At 35.5% G+C, this 23,720-nt stretch overlaps 1 protein-coding gene across 1 annotated transcript; it reads left to right on the top strand.

Moving 5' to 3' along the window:
• The first annotated feature begins 1,503 nt into the window (after nucleotides 1-1,503).
• Nucleotides 1,504-19,980, top strand: LOC136040919 (zinc finger protein 271-like). Its single transcript, XM_065725339.1, has 5 exons — nucleotides 1,504-1,695; nucleotides 9,779-9,856; nucleotides 11,588-11,758; nucleotides 14,268-14,426; nucleotides 17,928-19,980. Exons 2-5 carry the CDS (start codon nucleotides 9,787-9,789, stop codon nucleotides 19,190-19,192), a joined length of 1,665 nt encoding a protein of 554 aa, XP_065581411.1. The 5' UTR covers nucleotides 1,504-1,695; nucleotides 9,779-9,786; the 3' UTR covers nucleotides 19,193-19,980.
• Nucleotides 19,981-23,720: the final 3,740 nt, after the last annotated feature.

Consider the following 23,720-nt stretch of genomic DNA (forward strand, 5'->3'; position numbering starts at 1 on the left):
AAATACTAGGTGTAGTGGTTGACAATAAATATACCTGGAAACCCCATGTGATGTATCTTAAATCAACATGTTTGAAAAGACTCAATGTTATGAAGAGCTTAGCCTATATGGTTGGAAGATTACCAGCAGAACTTTTGATTCAGTATTATATCAAATATGTATTGCCTAAAATGGATTATTGCTCAACAATTTATTGCACAGCTTGTCATTCTACCATTGCAAGATTAGATGTAATCCAAAACTCAGCCATAAGAATTGTATTTGGAGCAAGAAAAACAACACCTGTTAGTTTCCTTCTATCAGAAAGTGGTCTAGCAGACCTTGAAACACGAAGAAAGATCAGATTTTTAAAGTATGTACAGAGGATTTGGTCTTTAGAAAATAACCACCCAGTTAAGTCAAAAATCATTAAACCTTGTCGCCAAGCAACTGCCAGCAAATCTAAAGCAAGAAATCAATCTAATTGCCTTGAAGCAGCATTAGAAATTTGTAGAAGCTATGGAATTGATATAGTACCTTCCAAAATGTTAAGAGTAGGTGAAATAGGTGTCCCTCCACCATGGGAGGGAAACAGGATCAGTTCAAGATTAGAATTCAATATGGACCAAGATACCTCAGTGGACATAGCATTCTGCATTATGGTGGACAAAGAATACAAGGGATACCTTCCATTATTCACTGACGGATCGAAAGTAAATGAAATGAAGCACGTAGGAGCAGCATTTTGGTGCCCTTTCAAAACGGTGTCCAAAAATTTAAATTACCTCCAGAGAGCAATGTATTTCTGGCAGAAGTTTACGCTATTAAAAAGGTGCTGAAGTTCTTTGAGGAACCTGTTGAAGAGGACACGGTGATCATTTGCTCTGTTTCAAAAAGTGCGATTCAAGGCAGTTTTAAATTCTAATACTATGACAAAACCAAATAGAGCTGTCTTTATATGCTACATTAAACTAAAAGACATAAAACAAGAAGAAAGTAGTTATTTGGTGGACTCCCGCCCACATTGGGATTTCTGGAAATGAAATAGCAGATTTCAAGGCCAAATCCGCAGTTGAGTCAGGAACACTAGTAACCGGCATGGACACTCCTTACGAAGTTATGATATTTGATAAAATGATTAAAGTGATTGATTATCAGGGATTTTAAAGTGAATAGAGATTTGACTGGGAATCTTTTTGTGACAATGAAAAAGCAAAGAAATATAGAAACAAAGGTGTATAAAGAACTCAATAGATATGTAGCAAAGAAACTGTTTCGGCTCCGATCACACCATGCTGGAGTTGGACTTCATAAAGCAAAATTTTTGGGACAGAGTGAGGAATGTCCTAAGTGTGGTGCATCAGAAACTATAGAACACTTAATGATAATGTGCCGTGAAAGCGAACAAGAGAGACGTCAAATAACCGAATTTTTCAGACAGAAGAAAGGGCAGCCGAGCCTATGTATGTTATTAGGAGGATTTGATAGTGAAGAAGAAAATTGTCGGATAGCTAGTCCTGTCATACAGTTTCTAACAAGAATTACAAGATTAAAGAACATTTGAATTATAGATTCAAGAAAGAAGATTTCCTCCTACTATTCATTAAGAAGTGAGAACCAATTTGCCATAGAACGTCCTCTAGGCTGAACAGAAAGAAAGGAGTTAACGTCGACGTCAACTTAATATAAAGAAGAAAAGACTTGTTGTGGACCCTGGTATGTAGCATATTACTAGTTGGTCTAATATCTAGCCTTTTTATTTTATGCTCAATTGTTTCCACTTTTTTTGATTATTTCAAACATTCTCTAAAAAGAAGTGGCCTTATTTACGCAGCTGAAAAAGAAAGCCTATTTATCTATAGGCCACTTAATTTCCATTGTTTGAACTAGGCTAGTAGACATATGTTATACCAATATTTGTAAAAAGAAAAAATATTATACTTTGAAAGCGAAACCAGAATGCTGGTGGAAAGAGATTTTGGCTGTTAGTTTTAGCTTTTAGTTATAAGTTAAATGTCTCATAAGGATAGGCCAGTAAAATTCTAGTTAATTGACTTCTTGCTATCTTAGAAAGGTTTTAGGTTAGGAAAATGAAACTTTCAGGGATGCATCTACAGACTAAAGTATGTCCCGGGAAGGGGTTTTGAAGCAACTACCTCCACTTCTTCTCCCTCTAGAGGGCCCTGACCTATGATGACCTTTTAAATATGTGTGTTATAAAAGTGAAACCTTGCAAAATAGATCTTCTGCTTAATTGATGTACAAAAAAACTGTTTTCAGCTTCATAACTTTGCTCAGTTCCATTTTATAAGGTTTTAAAGATATGCAAATACATTTCCTAAATTTTGAAAAAAAAATATTGATATGGCTCAAAATTCTACCCAAATAGCAGGAATTGTATTTTCAGAACTAAAGGCAGAGAAAAAGGAACTACTAACTGAGAATTAAGGTAAAATGTTATTTTGTCAAAATTTCATTAGGTATAGACCTGTCATGTAGGCAAATTTCAGGGCCCTCTAGAGGGAGAAGGAGTGGATATAGGTACTTTAAAATACCTTCCTGGGACATACTTTAGCCTGTAGACCCATTCCTGAAAGACTCATTTTCCTAGCCTAAACCCTTTCCGAGATAGAAAGAAGTCAATTAACTAGAATTTTACTATAGGGTAAGACAACCAGTACTGGGACACTTCAATCACTCTGCCTATTCTGGGACAGAATCTTTGGTTGGATTGCAACATGTCCAATACTGGGACAAAAGACAACAGGTTTTTTGGAAGTAACCCAGAAAAATGTATAGATTGGGTGTCCAAGATTAAAGTCTTTTGTCCCAGTATTGGACATGTTGTAATCCAATCAAAGATTCTGTCCCAGGATAGGTGGAGTGATCTAAGTGTCCCAGTACTGGTTGTCTCACCCTATATATATATATATATATATATATATATATATATATATATATATATATATATATATATATATATATATATATATATATATATATATATATATATATATATATATATATATATGACTATATATATATATATATATATAACTAAAAAAAATTTTTAGTTAATTGACTATTTCTTATCTAGGAAAGGGTTTAGGTTAGGAAAAAGAAACTTTCAGGGATGAGTCTACAGGCTAAAATATGGTTCCATGTTGATATTACCTGAACAGTTGTTTTGGGTCATGAAACTATTATTAATAGATACATTTTGACTTTTGGATTATCTTTTCTCTCTTGCATAACTGCTGCAAACTCACTGTTATGGAGTTATTCCAGTCCAAATATTCTTGTATTTACACATATAGAATTGCAATAATTTCTGTTTTTGTTGATTAGATGTTTGAAATTGAAAACCTGTAATAGTTTAGAAACAAATTTGGGGTATATATTTGCACAATAGGTGGGTGGGGGTAAAGCATAGCGTGTATTAAATATGTAAACTAACCATTGCTATATATAATATATGCTATGCTTTACCCCCTCCCCCTCCTAATGGGCAAATATATAATAACTCCATAATGGTGAGTTTATGGTAGTTTTGAAAGAGAGAAAGATGTTCAAAAAGTCAAAATGCATCTATTAACAATACTTTCATAACCCAAAACAATTGTTCAGGTAATATCAACATTGACAAAAATATGTTCTGGGAAGGTTTTTAAAGTACCCACCTCCACTCCTTTGTCCTCTAGAGGGCCCTGATATTTGCCTATATGACAGGTCTACACACATTGAAATTATTACAAAACAATATTTTACCTTAATTTTCAGTTACTAGTTGATTTTTCTCTGCTTTTAGTTCTGAAAATACAATTCCTGTTATTTGAGTAGAACTTTGAGCCAAATCAATGTTTTTGCAAAATTTAGGAAATGTATTTGCATATCTTTAAAACCTTATAAAATTGGATTGAGTAATGTTATGAAGCTGAAAACAATTTTGTTGTACTTCAATTAAGCAAAAGATCTATTTTGCATGGTTTCACTTTTATAACACACATATTTTTCAAGATCATCAAAGGTTATTTGCACATTAGGGTAAAATTTATTATATTTAGTTTACCTATTGTTGCTAAAAAGAGGGATATATTAACAGGATAAGTTTGTTTTGGTGTTACTTGGTTGTTTTACATTTGCTGTTGTTTTTTTTTTCTTTCATAGGCATGTATTTTGGGGGTGATACCTGACACGGGGATGCCATGGATATTCTGTGGTAGCCACAACACTTGGCTGGGTAGAGAATTTAAAGTGGCGAAACCCTATAGGCCAGTGTATTCTCCTGATGAGCCCTTGTGTTGGGTTGTTGCCTCTGAATTATTTGTCTTTATTATTTTTTCTATTGTTTGGTAAATGATGACTTATACTTATTGACGACATGACTGCCTGTCCATGGATTATTCTTTATGGTTGATTGTGTATGGCTATGCTGTTTGACCTATGTGATTGTATGGATGAGTAGGGTTAAGGCCTCATTCAAGTGCTGGTCTATATTAATCACTAATTTAGGAGACCAGTCTTCCTTTTCTCCTTCTGTCTCTCTCTTTTTTTTTTCTTTTTTTTTGTGTTTGTGCTGTTGCATTGGTGATTTCTCTTTTCATGATATATATATATATATATATATATATATATATATATATATATATATATATATATATATATATATATATATATATATATATATATATATATATATATATATATATTAAAATAGAAATTCACATAGGCCTCATGAACATAAAGCATAGGCCTTAAGAATAAATTACAACAATGGAAGAATGGTCAATCTAGAAAAAACCTTGTTTTTTTTGTTGTTTAAAAGTAGTACAATTTTCTCTAGCCTTTATTATAAGCCAGTTTTGGCTTCTTGTTTTTTCTGCAGTAAGTAAGGGTAAATATTTTACAAGTAAGCAATAAGTGAAGTAAGCAATAAATTATTTTTTAAGCTTTATTAAATGTTTTAGTTTTCTTAATCATTAAAACCATCAATAAGCCTTTCATCAAAGTAATTTTGGAAGCACTTGACTTAAGACAAGGTTTGTGCCTAAACTGACATTGTAGAATACTCACCTTGCTTTGCTTGCATTAGTGTCTTATTTATAGTGTCTTATTTATTCTTCCTTGTATGAGTCATTGCTTGCTTGCTTGTACATATCGCTTTTTCTTTTTATAAGTGCTTGGGTTATAATAAATGATTAAACTTCTACATGGTGTCAGAAGTAACCAAGTAAAGATGGATTCAGTTCATTGCTCAACACCAACGATCGACTGGAATTCACAAAACTTGAAACATTCATGGAATAGATTTAAGCAGCATGCAAAATTAATGTTCAGTGGCCCCCTTAGTGGTAAAGCAGAAACTGTGAAATGCTCATACTTGCTCATATGGGTTGGTGAAAAAGGCAGGGATATATTTAACACCTTCACTATTGCTGACTCAGAACAGAATGTATCTGCATACCTGGCAAAGTTTGACACTTATGTGGAACCAATGGCAAACCCCATTTTTGCCAGATACAAATTTCACAAAAGGAACCAGGATGCTATAGAGACAGTTGAACAATATGTAACAAGTCTCAAGATCTTAGCAAAAGACTGCTCATTTGGGAATTCGGAAGATGAAATGGTCAGGGACAGGCTAGTTTTTGGTATAAGAAATGACAGAATCAGAGAAAAGTTGCTTACACAGGGATCAACACTCACTCTAACTACTGCCATTAACACAAGCCGAGCAATGGAAGAAACCCAAGCACAACTACTAACTATGAATGAGGCTGAGCACAAGACAGCTATCAAACAAGAAGTCGATGTTGTGAGCAAATATCCTGAATGTTATATGTGTGGTGGACAATATTCCCGTGGACACAAGTGCCCCGCAAAAGGAAAAACGTGTTTGAAGTGTGGTAAGATCAACCATTATGCTAGAGTTTGCAAGAGTAAAACAGTTCACCAGCTAGGAATTGCAGGAACAAGCTCTGGTTCTCAGGATATACACGCATTAGACTTCTCCCCTTGCTCGGGAAGCGAGTTGTATATTGATTCAATTCATTCAATGAATCAAACCAAAGACCATCACATTGATCTGTACTTCAGTACACAAAAGAAGTACATCAGCTTCAAGCTTGATACAGGAGCAGATGCCAACATACTTCCATTTAAGGAATATGAGAGATGTTGTCTCCTTCAAAATCACTGCTTGATAACAGGCAAAATCACTGACTGCATTGAAGGAAGGGCAACCAGTTTGGGTCAAACTTAGTGACAAAAAGAGGTGGGAAAGAGCATTGCCAATCAAAGTTTTTGAAGAGTGTATGGACAAAGACTTCTACTTGTTTCTTGTTTTCATTGTTGAGGTCAGGTGTGTGCAACCTTGACAGGGTGTCAGCCACAGGTATTTCAGAACCTGGTCTGCATACAAATTTCGAACTATATCGCTGTATTGACTGCATCATGCGTTGTAGCCGTGGCGGTGCTTTGGATATCGGTTTTACAAGGATGCTTTCTAGAGGTTTGTGGTCTGTTGTTATTGTTACGGTTCTGCCATATATATACTGGTGGAAATGCTTGCATCCAAATACAACTGCCAGCAATTCCTTCTCTATTTGTGAATACTGCTGCTCGGTTTCACTCATTGAACGTGAGCCAAAGGCGACAACATTATTGTCAACTGCTAGTACTGCGCCTAGACCATGCTTTGATGCATCTACTTTTACCTCTATGTTTTCGCACTTTGGGTCAAAGTATGCTAAGTTGCTGCAAAAGCTTTATCTTTGAAAATGCCTTTTCATGAGCTGGTTTCCATTTGTACTCATCAGCCCGTGCTAGCTCTCTTAGGCTTTTGTTTAATGAGGACAAGTTTGGTATGTACCTCGACAAGTAGTTAAGCATGCCTAGAAGTTTTTGAAGCTGCTCGCTGTTTTCTGGCGGTGGCATTTCCGTAATAGCCCGAGTTTTTTCGGGGTCGGGCTTTATTCCTTCCGAGGTCAGAAGATGCCCAAAGTATGGGATGCTCTCTGTACCAAACACACATTTCTCTTGGTTAAACTTCACATTTTTCTCACGCGCACGTTCTAGTGCTGCCTTCAGTCTTTCATCGTGTTCACTATCATCAGCACCACAAATGACTATGTCATCGACTATTAGGCCTAGATTGAGGTTTTCAAAGGCCTCTTCCATTTTTCTCTGGAAATCGTCTTGTGCTGAGTTTAGGCCAAAGGGTTACCTTTTGAATTTGTAACGACCATAGATGGTGTTAAAAGTTGTCAAGTCGGATGATTCATCATCAAGCATCATTGACCAGAATCCACTAGTGGCATTGAGTTTGGAGAAAATCTTAGCTCCAACACACCTCTGGGTGATGCTCCCGAATGTTGGGATCGGATAATGTGGTCTTTTTAGGTTCTTGTTCAGGTCCATGGGGTCCAGACATATCCTTAAGTTCCCATTTGCTTTCTCCACTATTACAACAGAATTAACCCAGTCAGTAGGCTTTGTAACTTTCTCAATGATTTTCATCTGTTCCAGGCGATCCAGTTCAGCCTTTAATCTTTTCTCTAATGCAAATGGTACACGTTTTGGGGGTTGAACTGTAGGAACTGCTCCTTCCTTCAGCGTCAGCTTACACACGCCAGGAAGTTGGCCAATACCCTCAAAGACATCAGCGTATTGGTCTATCATGATCTTGATTCGATCAGGGCAAGGTTGCATTGTTTGCACATCAAATATGAATTTGACAAGACCAAGATCAACACTGGTTTGCCTACTAATTATTGGCACTTTCTGAGTGTCAACCACGAAGAATTTGTGCTTCTGTCCAGGCCTATCTTTGTATTGTATTTCAGCTTCACACACTCCATATATGTTCAACTTCCCGTTGGTATAGCTTGTCAGGATACTGTTGGTTTTGTTTAGTGTGGGATGGGGATAGTGTGATTCCAGCTGTTTGGCTTTCTGGAACTACAGAGACGAACTTGTAGTCAACCAAGGCATAATCTTGAAGGGGACAAGAGTTGTAGTGCCCCCATCCATGCAGCATGAGATCCTACAACAATTGCATGTATCACATCTTGGCATCACCAAAACCAAGCAGCATGCTAGGACTGTCGTATTCTGGCCTGGTATCACAAAAGATATCACTTCATATATATCCCAGTGTGATGCATGCAATGCCTTTCATGACAAGCAGCAGCAAGAGCCGCTTATATGCTCAGAGATCCCAAAGCTATCCTGGGAACACATTGCCATTGACATCTTCAACTGGCAAAATCGCCAGTATCTTATCACTGTCGACTACTATAGTCGAGTCTTTGAGCTTGATAAGCTTGACTCATTGACATCATCAGCTATCATTGTTAAATTAAAGAGCCAATTTAGTCGCCATGGAATACCAAAATTACTTACATCTGATAACGCTCCAAATTTTCTGTCATCAGAATTCGAGCAATTTGCCAAATTATGGGACTTTTGCCACGAAACGAGCAGTCCGAAATATCCACAAGCTATGGACTTGTTGAAAAGACAGTCCAAACTGCCAAAAAACTCATGTCAAAGGCACTAGAGGACAAATCGGATCCATACTTAGCAATCCTTGAATATCGAAACACACCGATTGATGATAGTCACCACTCACCTGCAGAATTGCTGATGAGTCGCCAGCTTCGTTCCGTACTACCGGTGATTTCATCACAACTCGAACCAAAAATAGTGCCTTACTCGTCGTTTGAATTCAACAAACAAAAGAAACAAGGAATTCAGAAATCTTACCATGACCGAACAGCAAAATCACTGACTGCATTGAAGGAAGGGCAACCAGTTTGGGTCAAACTTAGTGACAAAAAGAGGTGGGAAAGACCATTGCTAATCAAAGTTTTTGAAGATGCTCCCTGCTCATATCTGGTGAAGACTCAAAATGGCTCAACTTATCGGAGGAACCGACGACACATCAGGCCCCGAATGAGTCCAAATGATGATCCTCTAGGGACCGAAACAGATAATACTCTTCATCCCTCACCAAGACCCATCTTCGATGGCCCATCATTTGGAGCTGGAAACGTCTCGCCATTTGGAACCACACCGTTGCCACAACTCTCGGATCTGTCATCTCTAGATGACAGATCTTGCCCTTAGAACTCCAGGGCCTATAGCTGTACCTCCACAGAGCAATGAGGATGTCTCTACCCAGATGCCGAGAGATACCAGATATACCACTCGTTCTGGTCGGTTAGTCAAACCTGTCATTCCCTTGGATCTTTGAAGTAGTAGCTTATAAAGAAGAGGAGATGTAGAATACTCACCTTGCTTTGCTTGCATTAATGTCTTATTTATAGTGTCTTATTTATTCTTCCTTGTATGAGTGATTGCTTGCTTGCTTGTACATATCGCTTTTTCTTTTTATAGGTGCTTGGGTTATAATAAACAATTAAACTTCTACAGACATGCAGTTTCCTGGATCCTAGTTTGGGCTTTAAATATGATTATTAAAGTGCTGCTTTTTCAATTTAACAAAAGTCAGTATTCTGTAATTTTATTATGTATGCATTAAAGAAAATTATCATACATGCATTGCTCCAAAGAAAATTCAAGGCACTAAAAAAAGACATGACAAATAAAAGAAAAAATTGTTTTCAGTAAGTTGTGAAAAACTAGAGAAAAATACCAGTTTGAAAATCTATCATAGTGAATACATAACAATCTGTATGTTTTGTTGACAATTTTAAACTGGAGTGTCATTTCTAAGTGTTGTTGATAGTAAATTAGTATTATATGTTTTTTTAGCTGACATTAACTTATTTTGTAGATAATATTATGGATGTGACACAAGCTCCAAACATGGCTGAGCCTATTACTATTCCTGAGACTGCTGTTGTTAAAAATGGTAAGTCATCCAATAAAGATTTTGGTAAAAAACTAAAAAGAAAGCTATTTTTCTTTAGGAAATTGTCTCTTATTCCTCTTGCTCCTAAAGTTCTCTGTAAAAATAACAAAAAAGAAAGAACATGCAACTGCCTAAAAGCTAGGTAATGAAAAAGTTATTTTGCTACACAAAAGTCTAAATTATTAGTTACATTTTTCAGTTCAGGGAGACAAAAAGTCTCTTAAGTTTACAAATTTTTTATTACTATTTTCTGTTTTGATAATTTTCTATTAATTATAAGGACTAGTTTTATTATAATTATCTATAATAATACAATTATATATTAATTATAGAGACTAGTTTCTGTCTCTTACAATAAGCAGTTTCTTAAACCAAATTACCTTCATCATTTTTCATAACATTACTTGATATTTGTTTGTTTTCTGTGATTATCTTTTTGTGATTTTTAAATAAATCAAGAAAAAGAAAAGGAGTTTATGATAAGGTGCATGTTGGTGATTAAAGAGGATACACCAAGCTATCTTCTTTTTTTTTCAGTTACCACTAAGTACCCTTCTTGGCAGCTAATGCACAAGCTGTTGGTTTTTATTGTGTGAAGTTTGTTATTGTCTTTATCTTGCCACTTTTTATCTGTATCATTTCATTGACAAAGAGCACATAATTTCATCAGGTTTTTGTCAATTTGGCCAAATTCTCTCAAGTTTCCCAGTTTTCCCAAGCTTGTTATCAAGAGTTGTTCAGGTGTTGCTAGTTTTATATAGCGCAGTCAATAGATTTTGAGTAGTAGGGGTGCAAAAACATTGATTTTTTCTATGTTTTTTTAGTAGATTTTAGACAACTTCCCCTTTCCTACCCTGCACATATTCACTTATTTTTAAAACACTGTTTGTTTGTCCTTTTTTCATAAATATGTGCTATTTTTCAGTATAGCTAAGTGTGATTATCTAATTGATAGCCTACCAAAGATATTCCATGTTTTATTTTCCAGACAGCATAGTCTTTATGTTTATTGTAAATAATATTTTCATCACAGAGATTTGTTTGTTGATTTTAATCAATACTTGTTCTAAGATTCAAAATTAAGCCATATTGAATCCAATGATAGTTTAATCTCTAGTAGTCTGATTTGTATGTTTGTTGTGTCTTAAAATTACAAGCTTGTCTCTAGGCAGTATTTGCTGTCAATTGACACCCTTGTAAAAAGGAAGATCTTTTTTCAGGGGGGGGGGGGGTAGAAAAAAATTCATATAATAAGTAATAATCTTTCAGTTATTTCATTAGAATTGGAAGGAAACATATTTCAATTACCAGCTATGGTAAGTCAATGTTTCTGAAACAGGAAGTGGGGTACCTATTTTCTCTCATGTATATGCACAAGTTTTCTGAATCATTTTACCAGTATAGAATTTGAAACGAAATGTGTAAAAGATGCAATAATAGGATTAATTGAACAATTTTAAGAAAACTAGGACTAGCATTCAAAGGAAAAAGCCCTATTGTCACCTATTGTTTGGTGGCTCTTTCATGCTAGATAATTTTCAAGACTGTTTTAGCTCTAATTCTAAATATTTTGTGTTGGCTATTTGCCAAACATAGTTTTATTTCTCTCCTTATAAGGGTCATTATTCTTTCTTGTGGCCATTGTGTTGAAAATGGGAAGCAGCTGGTCTTGCTTTTTAAGTTTTTGTGTTGAATGTGTTTGATGTCCCTTTTATTTACACTTTCTTTCAGAAGTTGAAGAGTCTTTACCAAGTCATGACAAGGAGCTTCTTGACTGTCCAAACCATCTTATATCTTTTAAAAGGGAAGATGTTCCTGTGGGTACTATTGGCTGTTTTTCAGGACCATGTAAACTTGAACCTGACAACAAGGAACTGAGCTCTGCATATTTTGACAGTGAAGGTACATCTCAAGCATTTGGTTTTTGTATAATCAAATATTTTGAGTAATATTTTATTGGGAAAAACCAGAACAAATTACAATTTAATTGGACTTCATAACCTTAAAATTTGAAAATGCTGAAGCCAAAACAAGATGAAAAAAAATATACTTGAAACCATGCAATGGATTATGGACAACAATTCCTGCAAATTCTGGAATTTGCAAGTTTCTCTACAAAAATTATTATTTTGTTCAAAGAACTTGTTTCAGTTCTATTTTAAAATATTAAATTAGTGTCCTTGTACTATAGTAGTAAATAGTAGGTATTGCAGTGTAAATATTTTGTATTTGTAGATGATGGTATTTATTTTTTCACTCTTCTTTTTTTATCTCCATTGCTGTAAATTGAGCAGAAAATATATTATTATTATTATATAAAATTTTTAAATAGCATTACTAAACGTTCATAGTAGGACTCAGTTTGCATTATGAATTTTTGGAAAACACATCAAAATAATTTAAGTATTAAATACAAAACCATACACTCCATGTCAAATATTCCCCTAAAATTGACCTAAGTTTTTAAAAGGAAAGACTTTAGTGTTACATAAATCAGCACCATATTTATGGTGTTTGCAAATCTTTAAAGGGATTATGCTACCATATGTAGATATTTCCATAAATATTTCTAGAAAACCCCCAGTTTAAACAAAAGTTTAAATGGTGAGATGTTTATTATAAATGTTCAGTTATAAGAGAATGCCCAGCATTTATAGGAGCAGGTCAGAGAGGAACAGAATTTTCGTGTGGAAAAAGTGAAAACTATATTTCTGTTATGTTCACACGAATATTAGTAGTGAAAAATGGTGCAAAAAACAAAACCACTTAAAGCAATGACATACACATGAGCCTTGAGATTTTTCTTGTCATAGTATTTTCAGTAGAAAAAAAAAGAATTTGAAGATATTTTAAATACAAATAAGTTAACATGAACTTTTTCCACACACTTACAAGCCACACTCCTTCAATGCAGCAATGGTGCAGACCACTTAGGGTGGCACTGCAGGTGTTGCGCCAAGAGAAGAAAGTGATAGGTCACTTCTGAACTATATGAAGACTATAAAAGATGTGAGGGTATTTTCCTTCGTGTGCTTTAGCTACTAGAGCCTAAGGCTTTTTTGTTAGTTAGCTAAATACACTGGAAGGATTTTAGACTTACAGACACATATTCAAAACTTTATACTGCATACTTAACAACCTCCCACTCTTCAAATCCTGCACTCTATCTAAAGTCCCAATTCAATCTGTAGATAAAATCCTAATTTGTGAAATGGGTTCCTATTTATCTAATTATGATGCTTTAGTTTGTTCAGTTTTCATATTATATGTCATTTTTCACATCTGTTTTTTTATGTCTTGGTGGGCTATTAATTATTGAGAATGTTTTATCATACTTTGCTTATTTTCCATCTCTTAGTTCTAGAAGCTAAATATGCTTCGCCTAGTCATGTCAACATGATCAAAGAAACTTCTACTAATTCTACTCTATCACCTGAGCATGAACAGCTACCTTTGAGTATTGAATCCAGTATATCCAATTTAACATCTGTGTTGGACTCCCAATGTTAAGGATAAAGGTGTACTTAAAGATAATGGAGTTGTAATATTAGTTTGAAAAAGAAAATTCTCCAATTCACTTATCCCCTAATCCAACTAAAATACTCATCTTCCATTATCCCACATACTCTGCTTAAGTATTAATCTACTACATGCCATATTGATCCCTCCAATGCCAAATTTCAAGAGAGAAGAAGATACCAGTAGCAGCCAAGGCCACCGATGGAGAATACACCCCCAAAACTTTGGTCCCAGATGTTGTGAGTCACAAACTTAGAGCTACACATAGATTACCTCTAGAAATTCATATTTTTATCTTGGGTGTGGCGAGTTCTTATTTTTCATTACACAAAAATTTAAATTTAATGTTTTTCAAATTTAAGTCCACTGTGAATATAGGCGTTTTCTATAGTTCTATAATATCTTAGTAAAGTCCTTCAAGACTTCCTCAGAAACTACAGAGTAGCATTGACTAAATTGTGAACTCAAAAGATGCTTGTGAAATCTTAGAGCTCTAGAGTCGTTTTTTTAAATAAGCCAAAGGTAGAAGTGCTGCTAATTGGCTATTATGCCTTTCCAGTCCCCAAAGGCTAGTTCCCAGTAAGTACTAATAGGTTAGCTCTAGTCATTTCTATTTCAAAAAAATAATTAGCAATCTTTTGGATATGAAAATGTGTCAATAAAGTGCTTAATCATAAAATTAGTTTTCTGTTAATCAAATTTTCTTATATTAATTATCATGGTTCCATCAAATTATGGCACTTAAATTTGTTTAGGCCTTGTGTTTTGTGTCAATTTTTTCATTTGTAGTCCGTTTATCTTGTGAGGTTTTCATTATTTCTTGGTAAATTATTGAGTATATTTAATTGTGCTTCTATCATTTTCTGTCTCTGTTTATTTTTATTTTTTTTAGAAGCTGTAGATAGTCTATCAATTGAAACTGAAACGATTGGAGAAACTTCTATTTCTACTCTATTGCCTCAGCATCAACGGCTACCTGTGGGAATTGCATCCAGAATATTCAACGTAACATCTGCATTAGATTCCCAAAATCTGGACATCAATGATGAAGGTATATTTGAAACTAGTAGTGTTGTGAACTTAGTTTGAAAAATAAATATTTAGTCAAACATAAAAAGTTTTTGTAAATTTTACAAGGATAATATCAACAGTATATTAAGCAATATAAACAACACAACTCACATTCAAACATTTTATTAACCTCAAAAATTGGAGAGTACAAATAAAAATAAAAATCAACAAACTGGCTATATAAACTTAAGACAACAAACAAATATAAATACTGGCCAATGTGCACAAACTCTAAATTACAATAATGTTTAGTTACATTTCAGTGATAACATCATAAATTTTAACATAAACCTGCATCAAATTTTTTTAAAAATGGATATTTTAGAAATAATAAAAATTATCCGACCCAGCTAAAGACAAAAAAAAATTCTAGTTTCAATCGAAAGTTCCAGAGGGGGCTCTGAGGAATCAATAACCCCAACGAATTAAATTTTTGGTGCTTCTTATTCATTATCGCAATGGAATTGTTCATACCATGTTTTTTCATTGCTGATGACGTAGACTGAATTTTTGAAAGTCGACATAAAAATTTTTTTAAATCAATAAAATACTATTTTAATATTTGAACGACTTAGAAGAACTAATAATAAAATTTCAATCAAATAATAAAAATTATCCCACCCAGCTAAAGAAAAAAAAATATAGTTTCAATCAAGTATTCCAGAGTGGGCTGTGGGAAATCAATAGCCCTAATGAATTAATTTTTGGTTGATTTTTACTCATTATTGCAATGGGATTGTTCATACCATATTTTGTTCTCATTGATGACGTAGAATGAAATTTTGAAAGTTGACTTAGAAAGTTTCTAAAATAAAAAAAAAATTATTTTAGTATTTTAACGATTAGAAGAACAAAAATACGGTAACCATACTAAATATAGAAGAACTTAAGGTTGAGCTACAGAATTAAAAACTTGAGTTTATGAATTTCTGTTCAAAAAGTCCTGGAGAGAAATTATCCCACCAACACTTGCAGATATTCAAAAACGGACAAATTTTATTATATTTGCTTGGCAAAGGAGTAGTGACCATAAGGAATATTTAGGATCTATGGTCCTAGGATAAGGATCATAAGGAATATCTGAATAAAGGAATGAACATTACATGAAAATGTTTGAAGTGTCACATATATGTTAAATGTTTTTAAAGCGTTTAAATAGTATTACCAAAAATCTTTGGTGGGCTACGTTTGTATTTTGAATGATACAACTCAATGACATGAAAACTCAAAACATGACTTAAAAACATGAAAATAAGTCAAATGTTAAGCAAAAAAAGCGAGACATTTTTATGGCACTTGGTATTAACCAAGTGACATATAGCGATCACAAACTCTGTTGGTCTGTCCTGGTTTTGCTACTTTAGGCACTTCCAGGTATGCTAATAAGATGAAATTTTGCAGGCGTATCTGGGACTGGACCAGATTTAATCGAAAATAGTCATTTTCCCGATTCCACCATCCGGGGGGGGGGAGGAGTGGGGGGCTGGTTAATTCGGAAAAAATAGAAAAAATGAAGTTTTTTTTAACTTATGAGCGGGTGATGGGATCTTAATGAGATTTGATGTTCGGAAGGATATCATATGTCAGAGCTCTTAGCCTATTTTAAACCCTGACCAGATTCGGTGACATTGGGGTAAGTTGGAGGGGGGAACCTTAAATCTTGGAAAACGCTTAGAGTGGAGGGATTGGGATAAAACTTGGTTGGAAAAATAAGCAAAAGTCCTAAATACGTGATTGACATAACTGGAACGGATCTGCTCTATTTGGGGGGGGGAGGGAGGAGGGTCAATTCTGAAAAATTAGAAAAAATGAGATATTTTTAACTTACGAAGGAGTGATTGGATTGTAGTGAAATTTGAAGTTTGGAAGGATATCTTGTCTCAGAGCTCTTATTTTAAATCCGGATTTGGTGACTTTGGGGGGAGTTGGGAAAATTGGTAGGCGTGTCAGGGACCTGCGTAAATTGTCTTGATAAAGTCGTTTTCCCCGATCCGACCGTCTGGTGGGCTGAAAGGAGAAGAAAAATTAGAAAAAAAATGAGGTTTCTTAACTTACGAACGGGTAAACGGATCTTAATGAAATTTGATATTTAGAAGTATATCGCGCCTCAGAGCTCTCATTTTAAATCCTGCCCGGATCCGTTGACATTGGGGGGAGTTGGAGGGGGAAACCTAAAATTTTGGAAAACGCTTAGAGAGGAGGGATCGGGATGAAACTTGGTGGGAAAAATAAGCACACGTCCCAGATTCGTGACCTGACGTAATCCAGTCTCTTTGGGGGGGGGGGTAGGGTTAATTCTGAAAAAATTGAAAAAACGAGGCATTTTTAACTTAAGAAGAAGTGATTGGAATTTAATGAAATTTGATACATAGGAAGACTTTGTTACTCAGATCTCTTGTTTTAAATCCCGGCCGGATCCAGTTTCATTAGGGGAAGTTGGAGGGGGGCTGGAAATCTTGGAAAACGCTTAGAGTGGAGAGATCAGGATGAAACTTGGTAGGAAGGATAAGCACAAGTCCAAGATAAGTGACTGACATACCCGGGCCGGATTTGCTGTCTTTGGGGGAGTTGGGGGGAGAGGGTAATTCGGGAACATTAGAAAAAATGAGGTATTTGTACCTTACGAATGAGTGGTCAGATCCTAATTAAATTTGACATTTAGAAGGATCTTGTGTTTCAGAGCTCTTATTTTAAATCCCGACCAGATCTGGAGATATTGGGGGAGTTGGAGGGGGAAATCTTGGAAAACGTGAAAATTGACGTATCTTTATCTTGCGAATCGGTGATCGGATCTTAATGAAACTTGAAATATAGCAATATCTTATGTCTCAGATGCTCCTGGGGAGGGTCAATTCTGAAAAATTAGAAAAAAATGAGACATTTTTAACTTACGAGTGGGTGATCGGATCTTAAAGGATTTTGATATTTAGAAGGACCTCGTGTCTCAGAGCTCTTATTTTAAATCCTAACCGGTACTAAACCTCTGATTTTCCTTTTAAATTAATCTATTGATTCGTAGAATTTCGCTAGAGCTCATGCCATATGAGCTCTTGACTCTTCCGACCTCGTCACAAGTGCCATATGAGCTCTTAGCTCTTGTTCTTTGTAAAGCTCGAATCATTAAAAGTAACTAAACTTCCTTTTTAAGTAACCAAAAAGTTAAACCAGCACAGCCTGTGAATTTAGATGCCAAAGTGGACATTTATCTTAGATTTAGGCCAAAAAGAAAAGCTGATTCAGAATAAAAACAAAAGTTTTTATTTACATTCAGCAGAACAAAAATATTTTGTTTTTTAAACACCTTTTTGAGAATTGTGAGAAAAAAAAAATCCCGAAGTCGATCAAAGATGAAATTCTAATTTATGGAAAGTTGCTGTTAAATTAGTTTTCAAAGAGAAATTATGATATAAGTCCAACTAGGTGAGCGATGTGGAAAAGGAAATTATTTGTTAAAACCTGTCAATTTTTTTCAAATTTTTAGGTCTTTGCATAGACACCGGCTGTGAAAAACTTTTACCATTAGAGTGTGACATCTGCCCTGCAATTTTTAGGGATTACAGAAATTTTGTTGCTCACATTATGGAACACCAGATGGGAGAGACAAGAAAATGTCCTATTTGTTTGTGTGAAGGTATTGGCGATGTGAGTCAACATCTAGTTATACATGGTCATTTTTCACAAAGCGTGTCTATTCTAGAACTACAGGGAAGTTCATCACTAGCTGTTACACAGAATCCTTCTGCAATCGTATGCTTAAATTCATTTGAATTGGATTCTGAAGCAAAAAACTTGGACAATCATAAGATATATTTGAATAGTTCCTCACGAGGTAGAAAACCCAGAATACTGAAAAGATATAAAGAAGCATATACAGGGATAAAGCAATATATTTGTGATGTATGTGACAAAACGTTTGCATGGTCGTGTAGTTTGATTCAGCATCAAAAAGTACATACGGGTGAAAAACCGTTTAAATGTGAAGTATGTGAAAAAACTTTTTCTGTGTCAAGCAATTTCATTCGGCACCAAAGAGTACACACTGGTGAAAAACCCTTTAAATGTGATGTATGTGAAAAAACTTTTTCTGAGTCAAGCAATTTGATTCGGCACCAAAGAGTACACACGGGTGAAAAACCCTTTAAATGTGAAGTATGTGAAAAAACGTTTTCGGTGTCAAACAGTTTGATTGACCACCAAAGAGTACACACGGGTGAAAAACCCTTTAAATGTGATGTATGTGAAAAAACTTTTTCTGAGTCAGGCAGTTTGATTAAACACCAAAGAGTACACACGGGTGAAAAACCCTTTAAATGTGAAGTGTGTGAGAAAACTTTTTCTGTGTCAAGCAATTTGATTAACCACCAAAGAGTACACACGGGTGAAAAACCCTTTAAATGTGAAGTATGTGAAAAAATGTTTTCTGAGTCAAGCGGTTTGAGTAGGCACCGAAGAGTACACACGGGTGAGAAACCCTTTAAATGTGAAGTATGTGAAAAAACTTTTTCTTTGTCAAGCAGTTTGATTAACCACCAAAGACTACACACGGGTGAAAAACCCTTTAAATGTGAAGTATGTCAAAAAACATTTTCTCAGTCAAGCAGTTTGATTAAACACCAAAGAGTACACACGGGTGAAAAACCCTTTAAATGTGAAGTATGTGAAAAAGCCTTTTCTGGGTCAAGCAGTTTGATTGGGCACCGAAGAGTACACGCTATGGAGAAACCACTTAAGTCTGATACATGCTAGGGAGAATATTCTTGTAAATGAAGTCTTAATAATCATATATCAGCCCATTCATAGAAAAAGCCTACTAGTCCATAGTCTACAGTAATAACTTCTGCGATCTTGCTGAACCCTATTGTAAATTATTCCTTTTTTTTTTGTTTTTCTTGCTGCTCATTTATTTATTTTTTACTTTTTTTTGTTTTAATTAATTGATTTGTTGAATATTTTTGTTCATTTTTTCAGTGATTTTCTTTTGCTTTTTGTATTTACCCGTTCTTTCCTTTGGCTATAATTATTTTTTCCAGCCAAAGATCTAAATTGATTTGGATAAAAGGAAGTACTTTATTCGGACTATTGCTCAACACCTGGTTAGCCCGGTATGAAAGACCCTGCTCAAACGTAAGATTACAAAATACGACTATGTTTTTGAACCTTGATATTAAATCTCCACAAAGCTTCTGACCCCTCAAAATAACGAAAACAAAGCTATTGCTTCTTAAAAAAAATAGTCTGAAAAAGTATGGTACTAGAATTTGTCTGGAAATTTAGAATCAGAAAAGGACTTCATTGAATCTAAAGTACCAGGTCATCACAATTCTAAAGACTATAATTATTGCTGTCATCTAGCAATGACTAGTGAAGACAAAAGGAACCTGTTTGTTAAATTTTGAATTATTGAGTGTTACCAAAATGAGTTAGTAATTTAAAAAGCTTCTTAATTGGATTAATAATTTCAAAGTTATTGATCAGACTAGAATGAAAAAAGAGGTTGACAATAAAAAAAAAAAACAGCCTAAGAAGTAATATCACAGTTCTCAGATCTACCTTAGTATTGTTTTCTGTCAAAATAGATAAGATCTGAAGACACTGATCTGCAAAAACAAATGATTAAATAGATAAGGCTATTCCTGATACCTTATTTCACCTAACTCAACTGCTTTCCAAGATAGCAACCTTAGACCTTAGTTCCTCCCGTGCCGCCAGGGCATCAAGAAAGATCCACCAATCATCCCTCATATGTGCTGCTGCCCAAACGTCTTTCAATTGGGGTCGGGCTGTCGAATTAATAATCTTAAGGTCCTGCTGGTGTGTACGACGTAGTGTATTTTTTGGCTTCCCTCTGGTTGCCACTCGAGTACCGTTCTGGGAAGTCTATCTCCTATCATATGGATAACGTGTCTCAAGTAGTGCCATCTTCGTTGGCGAATGACGTCTCTTACCAGGGGCTGATACGTGATAGAGCGAACTGTCTGGTTAGTTATGTGGTCCCTCCAGTTAATATTCAGTATCCTGCAAAGACAGTTATTCTCGAAAGCGAGAATTCTCTTTTCTTTCTGTTGGTTCAGTTTCCAGTTTTCACAGATACAAAGGAGGGCAGAGAGGACGTTACTGTTGAACAGCTTCAATTTCTGCTTCAGAGAGTTGTTTTTCGATCGCCAAACTTGTTTTAGTCGATTGAAAGCTCCACTAGCTTGTCCAATCCTAGACTGTACCTCCTTTTTGCTTTATCCAGTTTGTTTGACTGTACTTCCGATGTATCTTAATTCCACTACCTCCTCTACTGAGTTGTCCCCGCACTTTATGCTAAGTGGTGAGTCGCTTGTTGCCATGCGTTTTGTCTTGTCTGAACTAATCTTCAGTCCCTAAAGACTTGCTTTCTCTTGTATGACATCGAGAAGCTCCTGGAAACTTTCCTTGTTTGCCTCAATCAGGGTAATGTTGTCGTCAAAATCAAGATCTGCTAGTTATTTATTTACACATATTTGGATCCCAAACCCTTTGCAATCTCGGAGCGCCTAATCGATTGCCAGGACAAAAAGCAGGGGGGGGGGAGAGGACACGTCCCTGTTTGACCCCAGAAATGATGCTGAAATACCTTGTATTTCCTTCATGGGTTCGAACGCAACACCCCGTGTTTTCGTACATCGCAATGGTCAGGGATGTCAGTTTATCTGGAATGCCGTAGTGCCTGAGGATTTTCCACAGAGACTCGGTGTATTGAGTCAAAGGTTAATTTGAAATCCACAATGACGATGGGGGGAAGCCAGGATGTTCGTCTCTCAAGTGCTTATCTAGCGCTGTCTGGATACGACGGAGGATTATCTTTGACACTAGTTTTCCCAGGATAGAAAGGAAGCTGATTCCACTCCAGTTATCGCACATCAATGCATCTCGTTTTTTGAAAAGCTTGATGAGTTTGCTTTTTCTTCATTCTTCTGGGACTTTCTCTGATTTCTAGATGCATCCAAAGACTGCGATCCATACCGTTATGCAAGTACCTACAGAGGTTTTGATCATTTCTGCTGATATCTTGTCGCTTCCTGGTGCTGTACTGTTGTTCATCTTGCGAGCGGCTTGAACTATTTCTTCAGTCGATGGCTCTTCTGTATTGTTTTTGAAGTCAAGGAAAGGGGTTTTGGAGATGTCTGCTATGTTCGGAAGACTAGTTCTGTTGATGACTTTCTCAAAATTTACGGCCCAAACTTTAGAGATTTCATCTGGACATGTGACCACCTTGCCATTTTCATCTTTAACTGGCCCGTTTATGTTACGTTGTTTCCCGATGATTTCATTGGTAATTTAGTAAAAAGCTCTAGAATCGTCGCCTTTGGCTGCTTCTTCTGCCGTAGCTGCCTTCTTTTCTAGAAAGTCTCGTTTATTTCCCCTTACGCTCTTCACTAGCTTGTCTTGATGTCAGTATAAATGATTTCTCAATACTTTATTGCAGTCATCTTCACCGTTTAGGAGACGTTGTTTTAATTTCTGACGCTCTTCAATGAGGATCCAAGTCTTATCGAATAACCATTCATTTTTGGGTCTTACTTTGTGTCCAAGCGTTTCTAGTGCTATCTGATTTTAGGCTTCTTTAAGATGTTCCAGAATGACTCCACAGTTCTTTCACTGTTGAAATCTACGGTCAAGCTCTCAAACCTGTTTGTAAACTGAATATCAAAGTTGTGACGAACTGTTGCACTTGATAGTTTTTCTGAATCGTAGACGGGCTTTTCTTTGGATTCTGACTTCTATGTAGATTTCAGCTTGAGGGACACTTTTGCGATCATCAAGGCATGGTCTGAGGCGACATCTCCTCCTCTGTGGGCCCTAACATCCTGGAGACTCGGCTTCCACTTTTTGTTCATCAGGATATGGTCTATCTGATTATAAGCTTGACCATCCGGTGAGTTCCGTGAGTATTTGTGGATGGTTTTATGTTGAAAAAGAGTTCAAACGATGATGAGGTCATTTGTTAGAGCAAAGTCAACTAACAGTGATCTATTCTCGTTGAATTTGGCGAGACCTTGACTGCTGAAAACTTAAGGACAGTAGGATTTGTCGCTCCCAACTTTGGCATTGAAGTCGCCAACAAAGAAAACGACATCTTGGCTGGGGATATCTTTGGCAACAGCTTGTAGGATGTTGTAGAAACTGAATTTTGTTCTATCTATTAATGATTTTTGTTATTATTTTTAACTTAGAGCTACATTTATCAGTATTAATTTTTTTATGAGCAAGGGTAGGAAGCAGCGAGGAGTTTGAAGTATACGTCTAAATTACCCCATGATGGGGTATTTGGTGGATTTTTTTTTGTAAGGATCGTGTTTGAAAACAAATTGTTCAATATTATTCTTTGACCATTTGCCTCAATTTTGACTACAGTAAAGTGAAGGTGCTATAGACTGAACATCCACAACTTGAACTCTAGGAGTGGTCTAGCCCTAATAAGTGCACTGTTAATTTTTGTAACTTTTATTACTTTACTCTTTCTTGAAATTCTTTTGGGATAGTTTAATTAAGATTTCGTTACATATTGAACCTGAGTTTTTCAACCAAAAATACTATTTTTAGCCCAAAATGTGGCGAGAATGAAGATTCAAAGTACTTTCTGTGCAACTTTGAGGAGTTGAAGTACTTGTGTTCAAGTGTTTCTAGTGCTGTCTGGTTATTGGCTTCTTTTAGGGTGTTCCAGAATGACTCCGCAGTGCCTTCATACTTTATGTGCAATTGTAAGGAGTTGAAGTATTTGAGGGTAGAATTTTTTTTGAATTTGGATAAAAGGGAGGGGTTGGATGGTGGGAATTTAAAAAAGTAATTGTAAAGTGGATATAAAGAACGTAGGGAGATAAGTCCGTGTAGCCATGCAGCAGAGAGAGATTTTCGCAAGGGGTGAGGGTGATGGGTGTGACAAAGAAAATGTTGAAGATGAAAAGTCATATAGCATTTACGATATATCGGCGACATTTTATATTAGTTTTATGGTATAATGTGCCTTATTATATTTGTTTTTGTTTCACAGATGTTATACTTTTTCATTGTTACTACTATATATCATGTTTGGCAATGAGTGTTAGTATCATGTGCTATTATTTTGTGTTATTTGTTTTTTGCCATTGCCCAAAGTGGCTTTTGTTGCAATAAATACCTATCTATCTATGCATGCTAATAGTAATAATCCTATGATTGCTAGTCTTGCAACTTCCACTATTTCTCAGGCTAAGGGTATTTAGGTGAGCCTTAATTAGGGAGGGGCGGCAGTGCCAAAAGGAGAAAG

The sequence above is a fragment of the Artemia franciscana genome, chromosome 21 (genome assembly GCF_032884065.1).
Source record: "Artemia franciscana chromosome 21, ASM3288406v1, whole genome shotgun sequence".
In the NCBI taxonomy this organism is placed as follows: Eukaryota; Metazoa; Arthropoda; class Branchiopoda; order Anostraca; family Artemiidae; genus Artemia; species Artemia franciscana.

What these genes read in the sequence shown, in the direction of transcription:
- LOC136040919 (XM_065725339.1), top strand. Translation starts at nt 9,787, where the DNA reads ATGGATGTGACACAAGCTCCAAACATGGCTGAGCCTATTACTATTCCT. An exon ending in TGCATATTTTGACAGTGAAG is followed by an intron (nt 11,759 to 14,267) that starts GTACATCTCAAG and finishes TATTTTTTTTAG; the next exon opens with AAGCTGTAGATAGTCTATCA. An exon ending in TCTGGACATCAATGATGAAG is followed by an intron (nt 14,427 to 17,927) that starts GTATATTTGAAA and finishes TCAAATTTTTAG; the next exon opens with GTCTTTGCATAGACACCGGC.